The following is a 27275-nucleotide window of genomic DNA, read 5'->3' on the forward strand; positions in this document are numbered from 1 at the left end:
GAAGTTTTTTATTTTGATGAGGCCCAATAGTTCGTTTTTGCTTTTGTTTGCCTTGCCTCCGGAGCTGTGTTGAGTAAGAAGTTGCTGCAGCTAAGATCAAAAGAGGTTTTTGCCTGCTTTCTCCTCGAGGATTTTGATGGCTTCCTGTCTTACCTTTAGGTCTTTCATCCATTTTGAGTTTATTTTTGTGTATAGTGTAAGAAAGTGGTCCAGGTTCATTTTTCTGCATGCTACTGTCCAGTTTTCCCAGCACACTTGCTGAAGAGACTTTATTTCATTGGATATTCTTTCCTGCTTCATCAAAGATTAGTTGGACATACATTTGTGGGTCCATTTCTGGGTTCTCTATTCTGTTCCATTGATCTGAGTGTCTGTTCTTGTGCCAGTACCATACTGTCTTGATGATTACGGCTTTGTAATACAGATTGAAGTCCATCTAGTAATATTGTTGGGACAACATGAGTTTAGGCTCCTGCTCCGCATCTTCCCTGGAAGTCTTGCCCAATTAAACTTTGGATTCACCCAGTGTATGATTTCAACTGTAGGTAGCATGGGGCTTTACATATCTGTATTGGAAATTAATCTACTTATGACTTACTTATGCAAGGAAAGAAAGGTACGAGTAGGGAAAACACAGCATAGATGTTAGAAGTATGGATCTTAGAGTTAGATACACTTTCAGATTAGCTCCATCATTCATTGGCAGAATGACATTGGGCCAATTATCTAGTCTCTATGAGGCTCAGTTTTTGTAATGTAAAGGGAGAATACAAAATATAACTTACGGTGTTGGAATTTTTCCTTGAATGAAGCTCAGAGTGTCACCTCCTCTATGTAGAATGGGAATATTTATTGGTTGCCTACTGTATACTATGTATGATGGTGATTGTTGGGATATAGGAAAGAAAGCTACACCTCTGGCCAAACCTAGTGTCTGGTATGGTGGGTGATATTAGAAGATAAAGGGGACTAAAAGGGGTTGTTAAATACTCGTTGGGAGTATGTATCAGCTGCTATGCTGCTTGGGGTGGTGGCCTTGAAGAGGGTTGTCAAGGAAGGCTTCCAAGGGAGCTAGTTTAGTCACTATGAATCGGAAAAGTATTCTGGGTGGAGGAAATAACACATACAAAGAGGAAGAAACACGAAAAGATAATCTCATTTAGGGGATTCCAGGTAGTGAGTGTGATGGGAGGTGGGGGTGCAGAAATGTGAACAGTAAGGAATAAGCTGATGAAGCCACCAGGGGTTGCCAGATCCAGAAAGGCTCAGTGTGCCTTGCTGTTAAGAGCTGACTTTATCTGGAAGACAGAGGTGAGCTACCTAACCCAGTTTGGCCTTTGAGGAGATTACCTTAGCAGTGGAGTGGAACACAAATTGGAAGCTGGTGAGACCAGAAATCCTAAGGATGTGCTTTCAGTAATCCTGGGAAGAAATGATGCAGGCCTTTGCTAAGATGGATGGGAAAGGGAAAGAAGGCTATTGAGAGTTGAAGAAGTAAACAAGGAAGCACCTAGAAATAGCTTTCATTGTTTATGTTGGGCTCCTGGGTATGTTGTGATGACTATGGAAAGAAGTAAGTTTTGAGATGGTTGGGTGAAACTAGTTTAATGTTAGAAACTGCTTCGTATTCTTCTGTAAAATGTAAACATTTGTTACCTTTTATGATAAAGGTAACAACTTCTAGGGTTATGAAGATTAAAGGGGTTGAAACATGGATTTTGAGCTTAAAGTATTATTCTGTAGGGGCTATATGTTGATCCATAAAAATGACAATGATATGATTACTGTTGGCATTGCTAGGTAGAGGTGCCTGAAGTGTGCTAAGTGGGTAGGTAAAGAAAGAAGCTAAATACAGGGGAAAGGCAGGAGAGTGCTGGCTAGGACATAAGGACTTCACATACAACAGGGTGTAGGTGCTGGTTGAAACAGCGGACAAGGTCACTTAAGGAGAGCATATGGCAAGGAAAGAACAGGGTCAAGTCTGGGACCCTCGGGACAACTAGCATTGAAAGGTGTACAGAAGAACAGGATCCGGAGGAGGAATAACCAGACAGGTAGAAGGAAAACCAAGAGAGCGTTCTGTTAGAGAAACTGAAGAAAGATGGCGTCCTCAGCATCAGATGCTATAGAAAGGCCTCAGGGAACAGACTGAGAGCTGCAGCTTGACTTCAGCTTGTGGCCCTGGGCATCTTGGGAATAGTTCCGCTGTTGGGCATAAAAGATCATAATGGGTTTAAGAGCAAACTATGAAGAGGTTTAATTCCTTCATTCTAAAAATGAAAAATAGCCCGGTGGCATATCTGCTTAGAAAGAAATTGTCGTTTTGACATAGTGCCACGGGACATGGTATGAGGAAGGTATAATCTGGACTAAAGTCTTAACTATTTTTTCACAGGGTTCTGCTTCAAAAACTGCAGTCACCTCAGGTAGGAATATTTCCAAGCCTGACTCCTCCAATTTGAGGAAAACACCTGGTTCAAAAGCCAAAGTGGGGCCTTCTGTTTCCTGTTTGAGGCGGAATAGTGACAGTAGAAATCTCAATTCTGACCGGGCCTTATCTCCTCAGAGGATCAGGCGTGTGTCCAGTTCTGGTAAGAATACAATAAATCAGTTGTGCCTTACAGCAGTTTACAGATAATTTAAATGTAAAAAAATTAGGCATGTCAGAAAGCAGAAAGACAGGTTTTGGTTACAACACCAACACATTCTGTCACCAAAACATTGAGCCTTTAGTGGACCAGGGAAGGTAGAAAAAGAACTCATAGACACAGCTCTTCTCTTTGAGCAGTGTAAGGGCTCGTTGGAGAAAGATAGAGGTGTGTAAATCATCTTCTAAGTTATTCAGAGGAATCATAAATAAATATACAATTGGGTGCTTGTTATATAATTTCAGAATTAGAAACATTTTTTAATAAATGATTAAGTGTTTAATAGTACTTACATGTTACACACTAAACTGATGGTTGGCCCTCACCATACGAAAAGAGATGAATTTTTTCTTGAATTTTACTGAAAGATGTATTAAAATTTTTCAGGGATAGGAGAGTGACTAAAAAGTTAAAACTTTTCTGAGATGAACTTTTATGTTGGTTTATATTTTAGAAGTAGTAGGGTTTAAAAATTTTTTTTATTTATCTTTGAGAGAGAGCACCAGTAGAGGAGGGGCAGAGAGAAGGAGACACAGAATCTGAGGCAGGCTTCAGGCTCTGAGCTGTCAGCACAGAGACCGACGCAGGGCTCGAACTCATGAACAGTGAGATCATGACCTGAGCTGAAGTCAGATGCTCAACCGACTGAGCTACCCAGGCGCCCCAGAAGTAGTAGATTTAAAGTCATGATAGGTTTATGAAATTTGAGTGCTGTAAGAGTAGCTGTTAAGTGTCTTACTAAAAATTTGGCTGATGGTAGAGATTTCTCTGGGTTGCAGTTCAGAATAGGAAATGGAAAAGTCAGCCTATTTCATAGAGACTAAGACAGAAGCACTGCTAGCCATTCCAGTTGACTGAGAACACTGCAGGGAACACCCTTTATTTTAACAGGTCCAACCTGGAGCAAATTAAAGGCATGTCCAAAGGATTTAGAAGTAAGTTCCTGTATAAAAATAGTGTCTACTGTTGAATGGTCTGGGGAGGAGGGGTGGGTGGACAAAGTACCTCTAGAGTGATGTGTTAACACGTGTGAGAACATTTTGCAGAAACTAACAAAACCAAACACAACACGGGATCTCTTTCCTTCTTGACACCTTGGTAGTTTTAGGTTTTATTTTCCAATCCTATCGTAAAGCCTCTTGTGTGAGAAGTGTATAATGAGCCTAAGTGTCTTAAGGATGATTTATTTAGATTCAGGCCTAGCCTCAAGGTCTTGAGGTTCTGAGGACCAGACTCAGGAAGAAGTATGGATGGAGAAAGAGAGATCTGAAGCACGTTTTCATTCCCAGCCCTAGAGGAGCTGAGCGGGAAGAAAAAATTCACTTGAAGTCTTCTTCACTGGGGAGAGAAACAGAAGAGGAGCAATGATCCTGATTGGGGATGTTACCACACTTGGGGAGGTGAGGCATAAGTGAGATCAAAGCTTTAGTTCTTACTGGTGATGCCAGATAAGGGTCATGGGAGTTGGCAGATGCTGGGGAGCTCCCTTGTCGTCTGGATGTTAGGAGAACTTGTGGCTCGGTGGCACTAGAGAGCCACGGGCACTGGCAGCATGGCCTGTAGTTACGGGCCCTGTGTTCTCATACTGCTCTGGCACCAGTGAGCTGCCCAAGCGAGTCGTGTACCCACCCTGGACTTCAGCTTTGCATTGCGAAATGTGAGGGATTCAGAATGTAAGGCCCTGTCATCTTTGACAGTCCTTGCCTTTCCAGGGGCAGTTTGGAGCTCCCCTAGCTCTCTGAGCAGCGGCGGCTACTAGTGTGATTCTCTGGACCACATGATGCTCACAACCGAGAAAACCAGAAGTGCACATACTTGTAAGAGGGTAGGCCAAGGCCTAGGATAAACAGTAGTCTCCAGCTATTTGTGGTTTCCCCTTCAGTGATTTCAGTTAGCAATAGTCAACCGCAGTGCACCAGTAGGTATTGTTAGAATGCCAATAGGAGCCTGACCCCAAATCATAATGCCTGTGTCATTCATCCCACTACATCCCATCCGGTAGGCATTTTATCTTCTCACATGATCACAGGTAGAAGAGTGAAGATATTTTGAGAGAGAGAGCACGTTCACATAACTTTTATCATAGTATATTGTTATAATTGTTTTATTATTAATCTCTTCCTGCACCTCATTTGTAATTTACACTTTATCATAGGTATGTACATAGAGGAAGAAACCAGTATATGTTGGGTTTGGGTCTGTCCATAGTTATAGGCATCCACTGGAGGTCTTGAAACACCCCTGTGTGTGGTAGGATGAGGTTCGAGGGAACTACTGTAATCTGAAAAATGGGATACTTTTATGTAAGTGATAAGTTTCAAAAAAGAGTTCAGCACTTTTTAAGTCCCTTTACTGTATACTATATAATTTCATGCCGTACGAGAAAAGTAGGTCTGTGTACTCGTAATGAAAAGACAAGTTTATTGAGGTTTTATTAACCCGTTTAAAGACACTTGATAACTAAAAAGTCACATACTCGAAGTTTTCAACCTGAGTTACAAACTAAGTTTTCATTTCCCTGGTGGTTTTCTGTATAGAAATGGGGGCAAAAATCATGTAATTAGAAACCTCATGCATTTGCATTTGATTTTATATTTTAACTGTTGGAAGACTAACGTGATTATGCTGTACTTAAAACAAAACAGCGACTAGCTTGTTTGGATGCTCACAATACATCGAGAGGTGTTTGTTGTGGGGGACAGGAAACTTAATCCCCACAGAGTTAAAGTAGATCAGAAAATCAAGGAGCAAAAACAATGTGCCTTTAGATCATTGAGAGAGCATTGCCATTTATTGTACAATGCAGTGTTTGTGTAGTAGAAAATTGAAACCAAATGGACATCCTCTGTACTGTGTATACAAAGTTACTCTACTGAAAGGTAAGCAGCAGGAATGTTCCAGCAGAGCTGGGGTTTTCAATAAATCCTTTCAGAGAACTAAGTAGAAAACCAGACCTGGAATTGAAGTAACCATTTTCTTGAAGCTTTAAACTGAGGAGGAGAAAGAATTGTAATTAAAGCCAATGAAGCTGTTCCATTTTACTTGTCAGAATCTAGAAATTGTAATGTACGACATGGAAACTATAGCCAACACTGCTGTATGATATGTATGAAAGTTAAGAGTAAATCTGAACAATTTTCATCACAAGGAAAATATATATTTTTTTGCTTTTTATTGTGTCTATATGAGCTGATGGCTGCTAGTTAAATTTTCTGAGGTCATTACTGCACAGCGTATATAAGTCAAGCCATTAGGCTACACACCTTAGACTTACAAGTGATGTATGCCAATTAGATCTCAATAAAAGTAGAAGAATAATTTTAAAAATCTGGAGATTGGTATGAGACCGGATTGTGAGTGATAACAAACCAGATTCAAATTTTCTTTGTGTAGATTATGTGTATGTTTTAACCACTCCAATTAAATGAGATGGTGAGGAAAACTATCCTAATAATAATTATAATGCTGATGATAGCACCTCACACTTACAAAATGCTTACCAAGTTCCGGGCTCTGTCTTAATCATTTCGTTTATAAGTGCATTTAATCCTCAGAGTAGTTTTGTGAGGCTTCGCCTCATTGTACGAATTGAAGGAAATCGCACACAGAAGTCAAATAATTTGTCAACATCATGCAGCTAGAAAGTGGCAGAGGTAAGATTCAAACCAGGCAGTAGGACTCTGGAGCCCATGCTCTTAACCTTCACGTTATCAGTCTAGAGAACTACTAGAGTGGAACGACGAGTTTTGGGGGAAAAACACAAAAACAAAAACAAAAAACCTCTCAAGCTCAGCTGAATGGTGTAAAAACTTGGCAATTCTCTCTTCAGGCCCTTGGCTTAGAGTTCTCTGTCATCTTACCCTAATTTAAATGATGTTATGTGGTTATTAGAAATTAATGCTGCTGAATAAATAACTACATAGTTAAATATTTCATGATTGATCCAGGCATCTTCGGAGACCCATCTGCCACCCTCTTCTGAAGGCAGTGCCAGTGTTGACCGGGTTTTAGGTAATAAATGTGTGTGTCCCTTGATACAAACATGTAATAATCCTTGCAGAGACTAGCCTGAGCCGGGTAGGATTACGGAAGTAGGCCACTCCCTGCCTTGTGGATCTGGTAACCTACCTGGGGACAGCAAATGCGTGCTGATGACGCCACAAGCAGCACGAAAGGGTGTATAAAGGGTGTGGAAAAGGCCTCTAAGTGCTTTTAGGACTTTGTGAAAAAGAAGAATGTCCAGGGGCTTGGTCTGATTACACCAGAGCCTGAAGAAGGGCCTCATGAAAGAAACAGTCTTTAGTTTTTCTTCTGGACAAAGAGAAATAACATTTTAAAAGGGTAAACCTTTGTTTTAATTCAGTTTATTGTGGGTTAATAAAATAAATTCCTCTCAGACCAGGAGTACATCCCAAACTTGTCACGACTTGCCTGGCATTACAGGCTTCTGTGCTTTCTTGCTAAGGTGTTTTTTTCTTAGTTGTCTTTTGTAAACTAATTTTGTCTATTGAGGGTCAAAGGGAATTTAAGATCTTTTCAATGTACTTTTATATCATTTCACTCTTCTCTAGGTGAGAGTTTGAGAGAACTAGCTTGCAAAATTATGAGAAAGATACTTGGATAAATTATTGAAAACCAGAAATTACCACGTAATAACTTATTCTAAAAGCTAACTTTAACATGTTGCTTACAGATGTTTCTGTATGTACATATAGTTAAAATACTTTTTAAAGAAAGTGTCTCGGGGTTTTTTGTTTTTTTTTCATAAAAATGATAGTCATAGTGATGTTTTTGAGCACCAGAGACCTGTCATGCTGTCTTCTAAGCTTTCTAAATGGCTACTTTGATTTATTCTTACAACTCATGAGATACAGATAATGTCTAATTTCATTTATTCTTACAACTCATGAGGTTTAGATAGTATAGCTATCCCAATTCTGTAGATAAGGAATTGGAAGTTTTGAAACCTTAAGTAACTTGGACAAAATTAGAGTTAATAAGTGGCGGACACGGGACAGACCCTGCGGTGTTGTGCTGTGCCCTGAACCTCTCTGACACACACCCCGTTGTCCGACACACTGACTTGCTCATTTAACGAGTGTGGATTGAGTGCCTGCTTGTGCTGGGGATGCAGAAAGGCACAAAAGAGATAAATTCTTGCCTTGCAGAGCTTAAATTCTAGTCAGGCGAGTTGAAAAATTCAGTAAATAAGATGTTGAGAATGTACGATGATAGGTGCTGAGAAGAAAAGGCGGTGAAGGGCGTGGCATCTTAATATCAGGCAGTTGAGAAAGGCCACACTGAGCAGGGGACAAATGAGCCAGTATCTGAAGGTGCAGGAGGAGAGAGACCTTGGGATATCAGATGAAAGGCCTTCGCCGGGCAGAGGGAACAGCAGGTGGAAAGGTGGAGGGGAGGCGGTAGGGGGGTGCTTGAGGGATAGGGAGCTGCCCAGCATGTGTGGTGGGAGCCGGGAGGACGGATGAGGCCAACCAGGTAGGGTTTTACAGGGAGACCAGTGTCTTCTCTTTTATTCCTTCCTGACATTATGAATTCTTGATTGTTTTATGGGCCTTCCACTCAATTCTTCTCCCTTGGCAAGTAATTCTGGAGAAGATTGCTTTATAGAATGACCCATAAGTGAGGCTTAATATGTCACTAAGCAGTTTCGGTTGCTTTATGAATTGGGTAAAAGTTTTGAGAGCCTGCTGTGTGCTGGGCTGTCTACTGGATTCGGAGACTACAAATGTGATTGATAGGCCCTTTTAACAATCTCATTGGTTAGAGGGTGAGGTGAAAAGAGGTGTTGAAGCATATGATTTCAATGCAAACTCCTCATTCTTCAAACTGCAGCTGATCTGTCCTGGCCTCTGTGATACTTGGCCTTTATTATGCTACTGTAATCATTTTCGTACATGTCTGTCTCCTAATTGTGAGGCCCATAAGGAGAGTCCATGTCCTAGTTGTTTTTTGTTTGTTTGTTTATTCATCTTGGAGAGAGGAACAAACCACGTGAAGGGGAGGGGCAGAGAGGGAGACACAGAATCCAAAGCAGGCTCCAGGCTCCGAGCTATCAGCACAGAGCCTGACACGGGGCTCAAACTCATGAACTGTGAGATCATGACTTGAGCCAAAGTTGGATATTGAACCGAACTGAGCCACCCAGGTGCCCCATGTTTATTATTATTTTAAAGAATTCTTAATTTTTTTTCAAAATTTTTTTAAACTTATTTTTGAGAAAGAGAGTGAGCACAGGCAGGGAAGGGGTAGAGAGAGAGGGGAGGGAGCAGAGGATCCAAAGTGGGCTCTGCACTGACAGCAGCCAGCCTAATATGGGTCTCAAACTCACAAACTGCAAGACCACGGACCAAGCCAAAGTTGGACGCCACCCAGGTGCCCCCAGGTGTAAGTTATCTTTATATTTTTCATTGCTCAGCACAGTGTACCTATTATACAACAGATATTTAAAAATGTTGTCTGGCCTTATTTGAATGGAAACTTATGTGAAGCACTGTGTCCACAGTGAAGGGAACACCACTAACTTGGTCGAAGGGCAGATTGGAGAATAGTGATGACATTTGAACTGGCCTTGGAATGTGCCTGTAGAAGTTTTCCAGGCATGGAAAGAAAGTTGCTGGTATTCCCAAGGGTGGGAATACCCTGTGGTATTGCAAGTGGAGCCCTATGAAAGGGTATGATGTGTTTGGAAACATTGAGGGCAGGATCCACATGTCTGGAGTCGATTGAGTGTTGAGGTAAGTGATGGTGTCCCGAGGATGTTTGAGGCAGGTCAGTTCTCTCATCGTTGAGACACAAACTTAAAAGAGTCGTACCAGTGTGTGGGAATAAGAAACAGTGAAAATGCTAAAAACGTTTTGGAGAAAGGGGGTCTGGTAAACTTCCGTTGGTGGGGGAGAGTCTCTTGTGTCTCTGCCGCTTTCTTGTTGGGTGACCATGAAGCGAGATAGGGAACAGAGTAGCAAGAAGTGGTTAACAGGAAGACAGTGATGGGTTTAGTTCGGACCATGCTGAATTTGAAGAGATCAAGAAGCACCTCAAAGGGCGCAGGGATGTTGGAAGGTTAAAACAGTGCAAATGTGTAGTAGAGGGTAAGGAAACCCATGGGAAAAGAGCTGATAAAGGTAAGAATATCAGTAATGGCTGACAGTCAGATGATGAAAGCGTCAGAATGCGTCCAGAGCACCCGTAACTAAGTTAGCCTTAGAAATAAAGGGAAGGCAGCAGTGTGTAGGGATAGACACAATTGGAGATTAAGTAGGGAATTTTAAGAGTCAAGTGTCAGAGTAGTAGCCGTGGGTGATGGGCTGGACAGCCCCCCCCCCCCAACTTTTTTTTTTTTTTTTTTGGCAGCTCACTTTTACGAGGTGAAGGGATTTCTTTGACGTGAGTTTGCGCAAATTCTGTTGAGTTGCTTATTTTTGTAACCTTAGAACAGGAAATAAGATGATCTTCAGTTTTGCGTCTCAGTGACCTCATGGCTCAAAGTAATTCTCCTGTGAACCTTGGCTTCTAATGAGCCGGGATGCTCACCACATGCCTTTTTCCATCGTGGTTAGGAGCTCTGTGCCAGGTGAGTTCAGTCACCTCACCACCAGATAAATACATTTGTTGACGGACCCGTGAAGACCCTTGTTCATCTTCTTTGTACGGTAGCTGGGGAAGGGACACGACCCTTCTCAGTCTTGAATTTATTACACCTTCACTTGCGGGATGCATGTTCCTAGGCCTGTGACTACGGGAGTTATTTTTGTTGAATCCCCATGTGAAGCAGCAGAAATCTTGTAAACACACTTGCAGAGGCAGGTACTGACAGTATTACCACGAGCCCCGTGCTTCTGAGCAATTCAAGTCCTCGTGAGAACCTCGCTTTGTGGCAAGTTCTTGTTTCTCTGTCAGATGACCGCCCTTTTAATATCTGTCGTGTTTTTGTTGTGACTCACCTGTACTCCCGTGACTAGATTTTTGAGTTCACTCTGGAGCAAATGGTGATGGCTACATAGAGTAGTTTGTGTCGTACTAATAGAACATTGCCTTGACTAACTCAAGAATACGGACTATTAAAGTCACATTTTGCAATATATAAATGTAGTGGGCTACTGAAATTTTGTGTTCCGGAAGATAATTCATTCACTTGACCCTTTGGAAGTATACACTGTGCAAGCTGTACTGCAGACCCAGAGCAGTTTATGGGATAAGAAAGACCTGGTGCTTGCCTTCAAGCTATTACCAGTCAAGTAGGGGAGGTGGTGGGTTTGTCCCTCATCACATCTGTCCTTAGGATATTTTAAAGGAAAACAAAAGCTGTAGGATTTCAGAAGAGGATACGATTAACAGTACCAAAGTTTGCTGAGACTCTTTTTTGCTGTAATCTAGGTAATTCTATTCTGTGATCGAGGTACACCTTTGCAAATGTGTGTGTCAGTCTTGGTTTGGTATTGATGCTTTGTTTGATGTTTGCCATCGAGACCTTGGAAATACAATAAGGAGGCTACATCTGGATTGAGGTAATTTTTAGGGCTTAGCTGGTATACTAGGGAGTAGAAATGATAGGACAGGCAGCTAGGGTTCAGAGTGTGGAATGTAGAGATTGTGGACCGAGTCAGTAAAGATAAACGGGAATACAGAGAAGGGAAGTTGGGCAATTAGGACATGATACACTGGTGTTCAGGCAGTCAGCAGGCAGAAGAGGTCCAGACAGAGCCCAGGTCTGTGCATGCCAGGAAAGGAAAGGAAGAAGCATTGTAAACCGTATCTCTCGTGCATCTTGGATTTAACCAGTGCATTTGGATAGCTCGTCAGTTTTCCACTGCCTTTTGCCCAGTAGACTTTTAAAATTATATCACTTTTTGGGGCGCCTGGGTGGCTCAGGTGGTTGAGCATCTGACTTCGGCTTAGGTCGTGATCTCCTGGTTCAGGAGTTCAAGCCCCGCATCGGGCTCTGTGCTGACAGCTCGGAGCTTGGAGCCTGCTTCGGATTCTGTGTCTCTCTCCCTCTGTCGCTACCCTGCTCACGCCCTGTCTCTCTCTCTCAGAAATGAATAAATGTTAAAATAAATAAATAGTATAACACTTTTAGTGAAAAGTGGAAAGGAAAGAAAAATCACCCTTAATCTCATTAATGCCAGATAGGTTTTAACGTCAGAATTGATAACTATTCAATGCCTTTTCTTTTGACATATTCTCATGGGCACGTGGTAACATATATTTCATAGGTGCAAGCAATTCCTACTGTTTCAGAAATCCTCTACCTAACAGTCAGTAGGCACTTACTTAATTGAATTTTCTTTTTCACTTGGAAGGTATAGTGCCTATTTCCTTAGCTTCTTAAATTCTTACTCTTCAATAACGTGATTTTAAACGGCCTTATAATACTGCATCGATGGAACGTGCTGCAATATATTTCTTCAGACTTTGAACATGATGTTGTTTCAGGGTTTTTGTTCTGTTTTTTTAGTGAATGAAACGATTTCACGCTGAAGAACTTTATACATAGTAAGAGAGCTAGTCAGATAAATTCCTTGGATGCATTCCTTTAGATGGAATCACAGGGTGTGAGCACTTTAAGACTGGTTGCACGTTGCCAAATTGCCCTTCAGAAACAGCCTACAAGTCGGTGCTCCCTCTCTGAGTACGTAAGAGCATTTTCCGACACTCTTGCCAGTATTTTGACCTTTCTAACACGATTTCTAAATATTTACTCTTTCAGAAAGTGCAAACGGTATCTTACTTTAATTGGCATAAATTTGGCACTGAAATATTTATTGAATAAATGTAGATTCAGTGATCAAAGTGCTGAGGTACAGAAGTGAATACAGGATCGAAACATGCCCTCCTTGAAGTTACATGCTGGTGGGAGAGATGGGTAATATGTAAATAAAAGTAGATAGGATGCTTGATAATGTAAAGTACTAAAGGGGGAGGGGAAATACTAATGCAGAGAAGGGGAATATGAAATGGTGGGTGTTACTTTTGTGTGAGAGAGAAAGAAATGTTGGTTAGTGTGACCAGGGAGAGGTGGCTTTTGAGTAAAGGCCAGGGGGTGTCAGTCCTAGGAGTATCTGGAGGAAAACCGTGCTAGTCAGAGTGAACAGTAAGTGGAGACACTGAGGTGGCTCTAATGTGCTCTAGGAAAGCAAGGAAAGAAGGAAGGAAAAGTTGAAACAGAAGTGAAACAGGTAGTGGAGAACCAGATGTGGACAGTGTTAAAAATCCTAAGGATTTTGGCTTTTAACCAAAGTGACTTAAATTTTTTTTATTTTTTAATGAATTTTTTTTAAGTTTATTTATTTACTTAGAGAGAGAGAGAGAGTCCCAAGCAGGCTCTGCACTGTTAGTGCAAGCCCAATGTGAGGCTCAAACTTCCGAAACGGGAGCTCACGACCTGAGCCAAAATTGAGAGTTGGACGCTCAACTGATTAAGCCACCGAGGCACCCCCAAAGCGACTTAAATTTTGATAAGATCACTCTGATACCTGTGTAGAGAGTATATAGAATGGGGGTGAGGGCTGCATCCAGAGATCAGTGAGGAGGTATTGCTACAGTCATGGCAGGAGATTATGGCTTCTTGGACCATGGTCATGGCAGTGAGGGCTGGTCAGATTCTAGATGAGCATGTTGAAAGTGAAGCTGACAGCATTTGCTTAGAGGAGGTAAGAGCAAAAGAGTGGAGTCAGGTGACTACACGTTTTGGGTGTGAACAATGGGGAAGGATAATGGTGCCATCCGCTGAGATGGAGATGGGTGATGGGAGCACAGATGTTGGTAGACAGTTATCAAGAACTCAGCTATAGAGATACTTAGTTGAGATGAATAATCTGTAAGTGAAGATGTTGAGAGAAAAGTGGGATACATGAGTCTGGAGTGCATAGATTTCTGGTCTAGGGATATAAATTTGGGATTCATCAACATGTAGATGGTATTTAAAGCCACTAGACTGGGGGCGCCTGGGTGGCGCAGTCGGTTAAGCGTCCGACTTCAGCCAGGTCACGATCTCGCGGTCCGTGAGTTCGAGCCCCGTGTCGGGCTCTGGGCTGATGGCTCAGAGCCTGGAGCCTGTTTCCAATTCTGTGTCTCCCTCTCTCTCTGCCCCTCGCCCGTTCATGCTCTGTCTCTCTCTGTCCCAAAAATAAATAAACGTTGAAAAGAAAAATTAAAAAAAAAATCCACTAGACTGGATTAGATCACCAAGACGGTAAGTGTGGAAGAGAATAATATGTCAAGGGCACTACTGGGAAGCTCCCTGGAGTACTCCAAAGTACCTCTGAGGCATTCTTAAATTTTAAAGGGCTAGGGAGATAAGGAGGAATTAGAGAGGAGACCAAGAAGAAACAGCCAGGAAGGTAGGAGAGAAGTCAGTCAGGAGTGGTGTTCCAGAAGCCAAGTAAAGAAAACTGTTCAAAAAGGAAGGAAGAATCAACTGCCATCAGATGCTGAGAGAGAGAGAGCATGGTAGTTAAGAATACCATCTGGTTTAAACCCGAGGTTGTGTGTTTATTTAACAGGAAGTCTAGATGTAGGTAGGTCTACGTTTGGTGGCTTGGTAAGGTCCTCTTTCTGTCTTTTTACTCTTCCTGACTCAACATGTTGTTCTGTCAGGGACTTTTCAGTTAAAATATGGTGGCCAAGAGTTCCAAGTATCTAGTCGTCTTGCTGCTGTATAAAAAGGCTGAAAGTGAAGGATGGCATCCCGGAGTAGAGACTTACTCCCCACATGCGTGTCTACCTCCATCAGGGAGGAAAAGTCCTACTCAGTGCCTTACACCCCCTCCCCCGCCACCCTAGCACTCCTGTCTTGAAGTCTTACTGGCACAGACTGAGTTGCATGGTCACCCTAACCTCAAGAAAGATTAGGAACACAAGTATTAGGCTGTTGAAGCCTTTCTTCAGCATGTGAGCAATGGAATCAGGGATTATGGATGACGGGGAGCCAGGAAAGACGCTAGACACATTAAGTTTCAACAGTTTTAAAAATTGTATTGTTGATTGTTATTTACTGTTAGAACTTTTGCTCTCTTATATTTTGAGGCAAATGATTCTTTGTTGACTGGATGTTGTTCATTGTTACTGTCCTGTGTTTTATTATTTGCCTTTTTATTTTGTATATGGTGCCTTTTAAATTCTTGCATTCTTAATATGGTCAAATACATCTTTTCCTTTGATTTTTCCTAAGTTTTTATGCTTAACTTGGCCTTCTCTACCGTGATCAAAGAGATTAATCCGTATTTAGTTATGGTTAATTTGTCTGGTTTTGTTTTAAATCCTTTATAATCCAATTTTATTTTAATATTTTTTTCATGTTCATGTGCGTGTATGTTGAGACCAGTGGCTAATATTTAGCTATCGTGTAATAAGTGTTAGGTATTGTTCTAAGCATTTTAGAAATAAAAACTTACAAGGCGCCTGGGTGGCTCAGTCGGTTAAGTGTCCAACTTTTGATTTCGGCTCAGGTCATGAGCTCATGGTTCATGAGTTTGAGCCCCACGTCAGGGCCTTGCCTGACAGTGTGAAGCCTGCTTGGGATTCTCTCTCTCTGTCTCTGCCCATCCCGTGCACGCACTCTCTCTCTCTCAGAAGAAATAAACATGGAAAAAGAAATAAAATAAAAACTTATTTAACCTTTAAAAGAATCTATGAAGTAAGTACCCCTGTTAATATGAGAAATCCAAGCTCAGAGAGGTTAAGTAACCTGTTCACAGCCAGCATGTCCTGAAGCTGGGCTCAAACCCTAAGCAGTCTGGCTCTGGATTGTCAACGTTTAACCCCTACGTCATACATGCAGCTTTTCAGATTTTAATTTTTTTAAGTCCAGTTGTTTTAACACCACAAAGAAATGCTTTAACTTCTCTGAAAAATCTCTCTCTCCTGTTCTAAATTGTTATTTTTCTGGGGCTTATACACCAGTTTATTCTTCTGTAAATATAGTTTTATGCCAATAATAGACTATTTTTCTATTTTCTAATATCTTACAGTAACTAGTAGCACACCTTCCTTTCACTTTTTTGTGATAAAGTATGTTACATTAAATTTACCATTTGAACCATTTCTAAGTGTGTGGTTCCGTGGCATTAAATCAGTTCACTTGGTTGTACAATAATTACACCATCCCATCTCCAGAACTTTTTACCTTCCCCAGCTGAACCTCTTTATCCATGAAACACTAACCACCTCTGTCCATCCCCCAGAATGGGGACCACCATGCTGGTGTCTGTCTTGGAATTTGACTATTCTAGCTACCTCTTGGAGTCTGATTCCTCTAGCTAAGAGGAATCATGCAGTGTTTGTACTTTTGTGAGCGGCTTATTGCACTTGGTATAACATCTTCATGTTTCATCCATGTTGGAGCCTGTGTCAGAATTTCTTTCCTTCTCAAGACTGAATAATACTTCATAGTATGGCCACAGTTTATCCATTCATCTGCCAATGGATACCTTGGGTTGCTTCTACCTTTTGTTTATTATGAGTAACTTTCTGGACATGGGTGTATGAATACCTTTTGAACATCCTCCTTTCATTTATTTTGGCTGTGTGCCCCGAATGCCAGTTATATTTTTAATTCGGGGGGAACAGCCAGACCATTTTCCAGCCATGCCATTTTACTTTTCTACCAGCAATGCACGGGATTCCAATTTCTTCACATCATAGCCACCACTTGTTGTTTTCTGTTTTGTTTTTATAATAACGGTTCTAATAGGTGTGATGTGTCTCATTGTGGTTTTGATTTGCATGTCTCTAATGACTAATGATGTTGAGCACCTTTTCATGTGTTGTTGTGACCATTATATATTTTCTTTGGAGAAAGGTCTATTGCAGTACGTTAATATCTACATTCATATTGATGGGAAAATTTGGTCCTTTTGGGTTCAGTTAAAACGAACCTGCAGCCACAGATTTGAGTAGAATTTATTTCTCCCATAACTTATTTTTTTATCCCTTTGAGTAGATTTGCTCTAGTTTTGTAATAATTCCCAGCTACCATAGATAATTAATGCAAAGATCACTTTATGTAGTTGTGCTAAAAGAACCCAAGTTATAATTATAGCTATAGACACATTCTCATGTTTTGTATTTTAACTATGTCTCTTTCTTTGGCATTTTATCTCCCTGACTAGTAGTTAATGAGCCTGCCTTTATTGATGTCTATTGTGTTTTGTAAAATACAATAATTTATATCTTAAGCTGTATACATTAATGGGTAGTTTGTATTTTCCAGAATGACCTCCATGGTTGTGTCATTGTCTCGTGAAACTTCCCACGTCCTCTAGCACTGACAAGTGCACTAGCTTCCTAAGTTCTGTGATTTCAAACTCATCCTGCTAGGTGGTTATGCAGCTGCCACCACTTGATCAAATTCCAGGTCAAATGCCAAGAAGCTGCAGTAGCCCACCCCCCTGCCCCCACTTCCCACCAAACGCCGCCCGTAATAGATGAGGTCTCTAAAGCTCTTAGCCTGGCATGTAATGCCATCCTTAACAGTAAACTGTCCATCTCTCCAGCCTCATTTTCTTTTTCTTCCCCATGATGTCTGTGCACCTAGTAAGCCATGCAAACCACAATCCTATTAGGAAAATTTTAATGACATACAATGTATTTTCTAATATTCCTAATTACTACTTAAAACATCTGGATTGCCTGGGTGGCTCAGTCAGTTAGGCATCTGACTTTGGCTCAGGTCATGATCTTGTGGTCCTTGAGTTTGGGCCCCACATCAGGCTCTGTGCTGACAGCTCAGAGCCTGAGGCCTGCTTCGGATTCTGTGTCCCCCTTTCTCTCTGCCTCTTCCCCACGCATACTCTGTCTCTCAAAAATGAATAAATGTTAAAAAAAAAAAATCTGGTGGTAACTTCCATAGTAAGCTGTCAAGTGTTTCTATCACCCTGTACATGTGTGCTCTGCGATCCCCTTACTTTGCAGTTACCTCAGTAGGTGGGCAAGTAAATAGTTGAGTAACACAACCTCTCCTGTGAATCCACTGTCCAGATTTTTATTAAGATCTGTGTCTTCTAATATAGGTAATATAGTAGTTAAGGCTTTGCTTTTTGTTTTTTTGTCAACTCATTGAGACATCTTCAGAACCTTTAAATTTCATCAAATGTAGTGAACAGCAAGACATTTTTTTTCCATGCTGAATAATCTCGTGAAAAACACACTAAAGCTGAATTCATTCTAGTCTGGCTGAGAGTTCAGAGAGAACTTGCTTTGACGGGTAGATGTTTCTGTGGCCTGGGAAACTGCTCTCATTACTTTGAAGGTGTTTTGCGAGTAGTGTGGGACCCACCTTCTTTCTCAGGCCTTTCCTTAGGGAACAGAGGAAGTCAGATTGGAGCTGAGAGATTACACTGCATACCTGTGAATGCCCTGGGAGCTTTCTCCTGGACAATGAGTCATTTAATATAAGTGTCAGAACAAAGGAGTACCATTCAGGAGTTTATTCTTTGGTATTAATTTCCAGTCCTAGGAACACACCATTATGGTATCATGAAGAAGTTTCCAGTACCATAGTTCTGTGTTTTCATCACAGCCTTATAAAAGCATCAACTAAGCCATTGATTGCTTTGTTGTTTTTTTCTTAGTAACTTTAAAAGACTTAAAGAATACCTATTGCTTGCAGAGGCACAGGAATCAAAATGCTTAGAATCTACTTTCTTTAATGGTTGATCCAATTTATCTTTCCTTGGTTTCTGAGCATGTTTTGTCTGGTTAAATATTTGGCTCCACTGACTTTAATAATACTAGTTTTTATGATAAAATATGCTTATCGTAAAAAAATTCGCCTGAAGTAATAATAAGCATATAAAGTATGAAGGGAAAACTGCCCGTTTCTGCCTCTTTCCTTCTTTTTCCCCTCTATCCCACTGTGCTATATATTTTATAATAGTCTCATAAAATTCTGGAATTTTTCAATATGTAGGTTAGTATAAGCTTAAAAATAGGGTATTATTAATGTTTTTTTTTCACTTAATAAATCATTCTATTGGATTATTAGTTTTACAAGGCATTGCTTAGTGATGTTCTGTTGTTAAATACAGTACATTTAATCAGATTTTCCAAGGTGGGTATCTAAACTGCTTGTTGATAAAGCTATATTTCAAATTCAATAGATGCTCTGTGTTACTAAGGCTAAGTGCAAATGCTATTCCCTCCATGTTTCCCCTAGCCAAAAGATGGTAGTAATTACAAGGTCAAACGAAATCTGTCATCTCTATGTAAGATTGTGCTAACAGTGTGAGCTTAAAATAAACCATGGAGGTCAGTAATATGTCTGTAGGTAGACCTTAAATCTCTATGGTTTACATCTGAGATAAGTTAGATGCTGTGCAGTGAATGGGTAAATACCACCTCCTGGAACTAAAGAGCAGTCCTGTAAGGATTTCATTATTTAAGAATTTGGTGCTCAGGTTAGTCTCTCAGCCCAGTATTTCCATGTCTTCCCTTTAATATTGGTTATGATGTGTGTGTGTGTGTGTGTGTTACTGCTTCTTTTTAAGAAGTCCAATTACAGATACTTTAGATCAACTTTGCTCTTAAGTTAAACATTAGGACCATTGGTGAAATAGTTAAATACCTTTGTTTTATCCCCACTTTGTTACCATTGTACTCTGGGAGCCCCCTCCTAGAAGAAAGAGCTCAATCTGATCTCCAGCCTGGTGCTTATTTCTTTAACACATGCTTGTGTTCTGTGACACGGTAGAGGGAACCCTGGGCTGGTGGCAAGTTGCCTGCCTTCCAGGCCTCACGGTCGCTCCTTAAATGTGACGGAATAAGCCATTTGACTACCCGAGTAGTATTTTCATCTGTGAACTGGGAATAGTAACGGCAATGCTCTGTTAGGATGATTATGAGTTCCGAAGGGCTAATCCTTTGGTAAAGGAGGCTTTGTTCAGGACCCTTAATGCCCATTAGACAGACTAAGGGTAGAATGGGCAAGACCTTTGCTAGGGTTACAGGTTGTCATTAGGCGGAGTGGGTGAGGCTAGGTAGGAGGGACCATGAGCCTCATGACTGGGACAGGACAAGCCATGGGAATCACAGACTAGCTGGGGAACCTTCTGGTGCCAGGCTGCGTGTTGGAATCAGAAAGGGTACAGGTCTGTAGTAATTCTGAGCCACGCTGAAAAATGTCTGTGAACTTAGGATGCTGTCAGAAACAATGCTATGAAACATCCCTTCTGAAAAACAAGTTGATTTTCCAAACCTGTTGAGCCCGGACTGCACTGTGGCTGGAGCCCAGAAATTTTCATCTGTCACTTGCTTAACCTTGCTCATTGTTTGTGATGAGGAGGAGGACTCATCAAATGTTTGTGCTGTGATTTAGTAAATTCATATTCTAAAAATCTGTTCTTTCTGTACCTCCAGAGGCAAGTTAAACTGGTAGGTAAATGTAAATTTAAAAATCACATGAATGTTTGAATATCTATAACTTGCTAATTATTATAAGGACTATAAAAATGTTTCCTTTTATATAGTTAACAGACTGAAGAATCTGTTAATATATGCAAAGGACAAATAAACTGGTAAAAATTAAGTGTTTAATGTTTTAGTGTAGACGAGAGAAGGCATGATCAAAATTTATTTACTCTTGGCCTTTGACATTTTTTTTTTGTTTTGAGAGACCATGTGCAGGGGAGGGGGAGTAGGAAAGAGAGAATCTTAATCAGGCTGTATGCCCATCTCATGACTGACTGTGAGATCATAACCTGAACTGAGATCAAGAGTAGGACCCTTAACCAACTGAGCCACCCAAGCACCCCTGAAAAAAGTTTGGTAGCTATTATTCTGGTCAGTACAATTCTACGTTTATTTTTTTCCAGCTTGATTTATAATCGACAAGTAAACTTGTAAGCTCTTAAAATTGTACGTTGTGGTGATTTGATTTGATAAACATTGTAGAAGGATTTTCGGTATGGAGTTAATTAACATATCCCTCATGTCAGATATTTCTCTTTTTTTGGTGAGGACATTGCAGTTCTACTGTTAGCAAATTCCAATCATATAATTCAGTGTTCCCCACTAGAGTCACCACTGTACGTTAGATCCCCTGTCCTCATTCTTCTTACAGCTGGAAGTTTTCCCACTTCCACCAACCTCTCCTTATTTCCCACACCTTACTCTTGGCCCCTAAATAAAAATTCATTCAGCAAATATTTATTAAATTGCACTCCATGCTAGACACGTTGCTAGGTCCTGAGGGAGGGATCAGGTACCGTTCCTGTTCTCAGGGACCTTGGAGAGTAGTCTGAGAGCCCTACTGAAACAGATCCTGGGGCAGAAGCCAATGTTGGTATGGTAACGGAAGATGTGGCCCATGGCACAAACAGGACGGTGACCTGGAAGGAAAGGCTTTACAAAGCTCCGACTCTCAACGGCGCTTGTCATACATTTGTGTATTTTAACACATCTTTGTAAAATGGAGGTTGTGATTTGGTGTCTGAGTGGCAAGGATTTAAAGGTCAACTTTGTAGTCACCAGGCAAGATAGAGGACTACAAAGGAAAGGAGGCTAATTCGTTCACCACGATGGACATAAACAGAAGAAGAGAGTAAAAAGGCCTGGAGAAGTAAAAGTTGTGTGTGTGTGTGTGTGTGTGTGTGTGTGTGTGTGTGTGTGTGTGTTTGTATATGTAGGTACAGGGATGGGGCATGGCAAAGCACAATGGGGGACAAGTTTGTTGGAATCAACCCTAAGACTGCCATATAGGTCTTTATTAAGAGAATTAAAAATAAGGTCATCCTATAGGTAATGAGGAGTCACAAATTGTAGATTTGATTATGACCTCTTCTCGTGTTCAGGGGTTCAACATGATGGAGTTGGACAGGACAGAAGGACAGGACTTTAGGAACCTATACAGTTGTTACAGCAAAATAGGAGGGAGGCAGTGAGGATTTGTAGGATTTAGATTGAGAGGAAGAAGACCTCTTTGAAAAGAAGTGATGTGCCTCATGAATTAGTATATGTGCTGCCGAAGCGAGCACATGTGCCTCATGAATTAGAATAGTACCTCCCAGTGGAGCCCCTGTGTGGCTCAGTCATTTGAGCACCTGACTCTTGGTTTTGGCTCAGATCATTACCCTGGGTCTGTGGGATCAAACCCCGCATCCGGCTCTGTGCTGAACACAGAGCCTGTTTAAGATAGTCTCTCTCTCTTTCCCTCTCTCTCTCCTCCCCCTCCTCTATTTCTGCCCCCTCTTCCCTGCTCATGCACTCACACACACTATCTAAAAAGAAAAAAAAAAAGTAGATCCTGGTGACGGAGAGGAAACTACATTAATTGTAGCAGAGGACACAACAAATGTAAAAGAATAGTGCGTGAAGATTAGTAACGGGAAACCTGGCTAACACGGAATCAGGAGGCTCAGCAGGGGGAGCTCTCATGCCTCACCACCACTTTTTCAGCAGCAATCCCAGCAAGAGAGACTAAACTTGCAAGCGGATACTACTTCATTATCTCAGCTGGAGGACGGAAGGCTCCCTCCCCTCTCCCCGCAGCAACAGCCCAGCCAATGAGGGCCAGTCACAACTCAGCCAGTGAGAAGCCACTCTACTCCCAGCTCCCAGTTAACTCCACGGAACTTCTCATTTATGACGGCCTTCCCAAATTCTCACCGTCCTCTATAGAAGAGCATGCCTCTCCTATGTTCCACAGACTTCCTTGTGGCTTGGCCGTAGCTTGCAGGTCTCAAATTGCGATTCTCTGCCATTCCCGAATAAACTCATCTTTTGCTAATAAAATAAGTGACATTTTGATTTTTACGGTTAACAAGTGCAAGGATGAAGCTGGAGATAGGAGGGCTTTAATGTGAGTGACTTTAAATGACAGATCTCCTTTTTCTCTATGAAAATGAAATCTTAATGAGCAATAAAGCAGTGGGCATTATTTCCCAGACATACTGTCTCACTCACTGTGGTGCTGTTAGGAATACATGACATGGCCGTTTTTATGTAAGGTCTTTTTCAGCTCTGCATGTTTTTGTTATGTAATATTACTAGCATTGAGAGTCTTCATTTTATGGGGATCTGGGGAAAAAAGAACAATCCCAATATTTGAGCCTGGGAAAAAGGAAAATGGAAGTTACAGTTAGCCTAAGTAGGGAGGAGGGTATCTAAATGTCCATATTGAAACATTCAGTAAGGAATTTAAAATGCAAGTGGCATTGGAATTTAGAAAGAGGATAGGCTGCAGGTGGGAACCTGGGATCTATCCATACAGGCAACGGTTAGAGTAAAGTAAACGAAGAAGACTGAGAGGTGGGTTCGATGAGAGTTGTAAAGATTGAACTTAGGAAATGCCCATAAACCGGTAGCAGGTATGAATATCAGGATAGTGTGGTCTCATATATGCCAGAGAATATGAAGCATATATATTTCATTCATAAGTGGAAACACTTTTGCTGAAAGAAAGAGAAGTTTGGAGTGAAGACCCCTTAAGTTTGGCAAATACGCAGTAAAAGTGGAGATGAAGAAAAGAATAATAGAGCACCCCCTGGTGGTAGGCATTAGGCATTTTTTAAATAAATTTTTTCCGTCCTCAAATTGAAGTTTTCTTTGTTTTGGTTTTTAAATTTTCATCTGTTTTTTAATACAGTAGCCTAGTGTGTGAATGGGTGAATTTGTTTAATTTCTAATTAGTGGAATGGGCGGAGGTCATAGCTTTGATTTCAACGTTGCCAAAAGCTTATGAGTCGCGTGGCTCTTTAGGTGGGTCTCCGCAGACCTGCGTTAATTACTTCAGGTTATATAGTTAGAGCTACCCTTCACAGGTCCCGATGGCCTCATCATCGCCTCTAAATTAACAAAAATAAAAAGTCAAGTCTATGGGAAGATTTCATGATTCTGAATATTTGGTTTGTATTTTAACCCAGTAATTAGTACAGGAATTTAAGTTTATAAGCTTAAGTCTTTTGGGGTGCTTGGGTGGCTCAGTCGGTTAAGCGCCTGACTTTGGCTCAGGTCAAGATCTCACAGCCCGAGTTCAAGCCTCACATAGGGTTCTGTGCTGACGGCTCAGAGCCTGGAGCCTGCTTCAGATTCTGTGTCTCTCCTCTCTGACCCTCCCGTTTCCCCACTCACACTCTGTCTCTCTCTCTCTCAAAAAAAAAAAAAAAAAAAAAAAAAAATTATTTAAAAAAAACTGTCAAGATGAATAGTAGTAGAAACTCTTTTTTGTTTTGTTTTTTTAATCCCAAGGAAAACCTACATCCTTAAAAAAAGCACAGCCGTCTTGGGTGAATTTGCGTAGACCACTTCCTAAATCCAAAGCCTCTTTGAAAAGTTCTGCGCGGAGGGGGACAGGAAGCGCGTCCTCTGTTGCCAGCACCCACAGTGATCTGAGCACTTACAGCAGTAACTGTAAGTTGGTTTGACACCAGACTTCACGGGTCGTTGAAACCATAGTCACCAGGAAAAACTAACATGCTACAAATAATTATCAGAATTTTGATCCTGCAATTGAGAGGAAATGTCAATACTGCTTCTTGTTTGGAACTTCTCGAAAAGTTTGGCAGGAAGAGCAAATTCTTTAAATGACCTTCTTTTCTGATGCACATGCTATGATACACTGAAATATTTGTGTTGAAGCCACCTGTTTTTTTGTTTTTGTTTTTGTTTTTGTTTTTTGCAAGGGGGATGCTAAAGTGTATCATCTGAAGCAGTAGTGTTTTTCGGTTTAAGGAATGAAAGCGATATAAGGGCTGTTGGAACCCAACTGGAAATCAGAATAAGGAGAACTTGTTTGATTTCTTTGTAAAAGACTGGATTTTGCAGATGTATGTTTTATAATCTTGTATTTCGCATACTAGCGTCCATGAACTATGATGGGTGTAACTTCAAGCCTAATTTTAAGTAACGTAAACTCAGAATATTTCTCAAGTTGTCAGTCAGGGTGAATTCTTTTCTCCGTGTATAAAATGGGTGAATCAATTGAGCCCTCTTTTTCATTCAAAGGATGTACTTGGTCTTGGTATTTGTTTGCTCTCTTTTTAAATTTCCTTACAAAATAATGCGCGGATTTATTACTTTGAACAATTGTGCAGTGTCTGCTGTGCATGGGCACCACAATAGATGCAGCAAGGGATACGGAATGCGAAAGAAATGGTCCTTCTCTAGAAGGTAGTTGAAGGGAATAGTTAACCCGGACAACTAGAATACCAGAGGTAATAGGATGATTTCGTGCGAGGTGGGGAGGAGGGCAGCTCCCTCTGCTTCAAGGACAGAGTGGAGTCCTAGTTCCTGAACCTTCTGCGTGGGGCACGGTAATACGGTTCCCATGCGTTCTCTCTCTTTGTTTTTTTTTTTTTTTTTTCTTACTCAAATAAGTTGTGCCACCACCCCGATTGTATACATGAGGTAGTTGAGGCTCAGAGAGGTTGCCGCTGGTCCAAGGGCCCTCGGCCAGCTCGTGACAGGACTCAGAATGTGAATGTGTGGAGGAGAAGGCGCCGAATTAATGAGCGCATTTCTGAGAGGTCACTTAGCAGCACTGGCTTGTCTCGCATGATAGTAAGTGTCTGTGTGCGACCACGCCGGGGCTATTAAAACGTGTTCCTTAAAAAATGAAAAAGCAGTAGTATCTGCTTAGTGTTTCGCTTTTAAAGCTCTGGCGTAGAAGAAAGAGGAAAGGTTTGCGTGGAACCAGTGATTCTCTCTGCATTTGAAAAGGTAATTCACGCGTGTATTGTCTTCAGGTGCTTGGCTCGCAGCTTTCTCTGTGGGCAGTGTGACCTTTCCAAGCAGCCTGACAGAGCAGACTCTGCAGCGTGCCCCCGGAGGGCCGGCAGCAGTGGAATTTGTGACCCTCGGAAGCAGACGCGTCCTGTCGTGCCGCCGTCCAGCGTTTGCCATTGACAGCCATGTTGACTTGGCCACTCTTTCCGTACTGTGGCCGACTCTCCGAAGGAGGTTGTAAAATGCTTTTGTCCGTTCCTTTTTGTCCTGGCACAAAGGAGTTTGCCATGTACCCACAGAGCCTGTCTAGTGGCGATGCGTCCCCGTTGCAGATTAAGCATTCAGATCAATGAGTCTTTCTTAGTTTGATTTGCTAGGCGGTTTAATCTGTTTTGTGTCGTGCCTTGGAGCTTACGGATTTCCCCCCCTGCGTTCTAATTCAGTAAGAGCCAGCATGAGGGGTAGGAGAGTGAACATGGCTGCGGTTCCTGCTTAAGATTGCTTTGATCTTTTTAAATGACTGTACCAGGAGGATTTCGCAGTTGTACAGAGACGGAGATTTCTTCAAAAATATTTATCAATTCTACACTCACCCCACCGGCTGGTTCAGAGAGGCACTATGATGCTACCTTACTGACATTGCTGGTCCTGGGATCCTACAGCCTTTGTATAGTTCCTTTGTTAGCCACGCTTACTGGGAAAAGAAGTAGGTCGACGATTTCTGGTTTGATTCTTCTCTTTGTAAGCATGCTTAAGTTGTATTCAATAAATTGATTTAGCATCTCCTGATTGTTATTTTTGCACCTTGTGATTTGTTAATAGTAACCTGTCTTCGGCATGTTTATGTTTAATTTGTGAATGGTTGTAAGTAGAAACGGTTGTGTTATCTATTTTCTGTGTTTTCAGACTGTTAATCTAATTCAGTGGCATTGTTGACATTCTGGGCACATGAAATGACCTTATTATTAAAGACAGTTTGGCTTTATTTGTGATTAAATAACAAATAGTTTTGTGTATGTAGCTTAGAGTTGTATGAATACAGGAAAACATTTTCCTAGAATGAAAACATTATATCTTTGATTATTTTTTTTCTCATATTATATGCAAAGATATTAAAGATGTGTGCCCTTTAAAGGCCTGTGAAAAAATCATTTTGGACTGAAAATTTTCTGTTTCTGATAATAATGGGTCATGTGAGAATTTAATCTTTTGATCAATGTTTTGATTCATACTGGGTTAAGCATTTAAACCCCTTTAAAGAATGTGTTCTTGCTTTGTCTGCTCGTTTCTTTGTGATATGATTCTGTTAGTGGTATCACTTAAGAACTTCGGAGATTGCATAGTGCTCTTGTAAAATTAGCAGCTGGTTCTTGGTAGTTTGGTATCCTTTAGAAATAACATTGAGTTATAAAACAAATGACTAAATCAAGCTATGATAAGCTAATACATTTCTCTTACTTGGAGGTTTTAGCTGGTTCTTTCTGTGTGTCCTTCTAAGCACAGAAAATTTAAAAGTGATATTAGCCCGAAATATTGCACAACGGTTTCTGTACCAAATATGCTCATTTGTAGAGTTTAAATACAAGCTCTTTGAGACTCCACTAAAATCCAGTTGTTAAGATCATTGGATAAGAATACCTATTGTAGGTCTTGAATAGAGTTGAAGGTTTGAGGGCCATTGTGTAAGTGTAGAAGGAAGTCTTTAGAGAGCATATAATTTTGCTCCTTTAGCGAGTGTGAAATCCAACGGCTTCCTTCTTCCGGGTTGGCCACAAAAAAAAAAAAAAATGTGTATTTTTGAGAGACAGATGGTAAGGTGGGAAATGTAAGAGATGTACACCAAAGCTGTTGGTACTCTTTTAGAAGTAGGAGAACAGGAAGGTAGCTAAAGAAACAGAGTATTCTTGACTTTTCACCTGCATGGCCAGCCCTGACTCAGCTGAGACATAG

General features: G+C 41.1%; 1 protein-coding gene across 3 annotated transcripts in view; it reads left to right on the forward strand.

Moving 5' to 3' along the window:
- MTUS1 (microtubule associated scaffold protein 1) overlaps positions 1–27275 on the forward strand; it is a 171883-nt gene that overhangs the window by 66183 nt on the left and 78425 nt on the right. For 2 of the 3 annotated variants that reach the window (XM_030312207.2, XM_030312208.2), the window contains exon 3: positions 2396–2591. In XM_030312207.2, the coding sequence (XP_030168067.1) occupies positions 2396–2591 (196 nt within the window). Of the gene's footprint in view, positions 1–2395; positions 2592–23849; positions 24012–27275 lie in introns of all 3 variants that reach the window. The other variant, XM_030312206.2, reaches the window with a different exon arrangement.

The sequence above is a fragment of the Lynx canadensis genome, chromosome B1 (assembly GCF_007474595.2).
Source record: "Lynx canadensis isolate LIC74 chromosome B1, mLynCan4.pri.v2, whole genome shotgun sequence".
In the NCBI taxonomy this organism is placed as follows: domain Eukaryota; kingdom Metazoa; phylum Chordata; class Mammalia; order Carnivora; family Felidae; genus Lynx; species Lynx canadensis.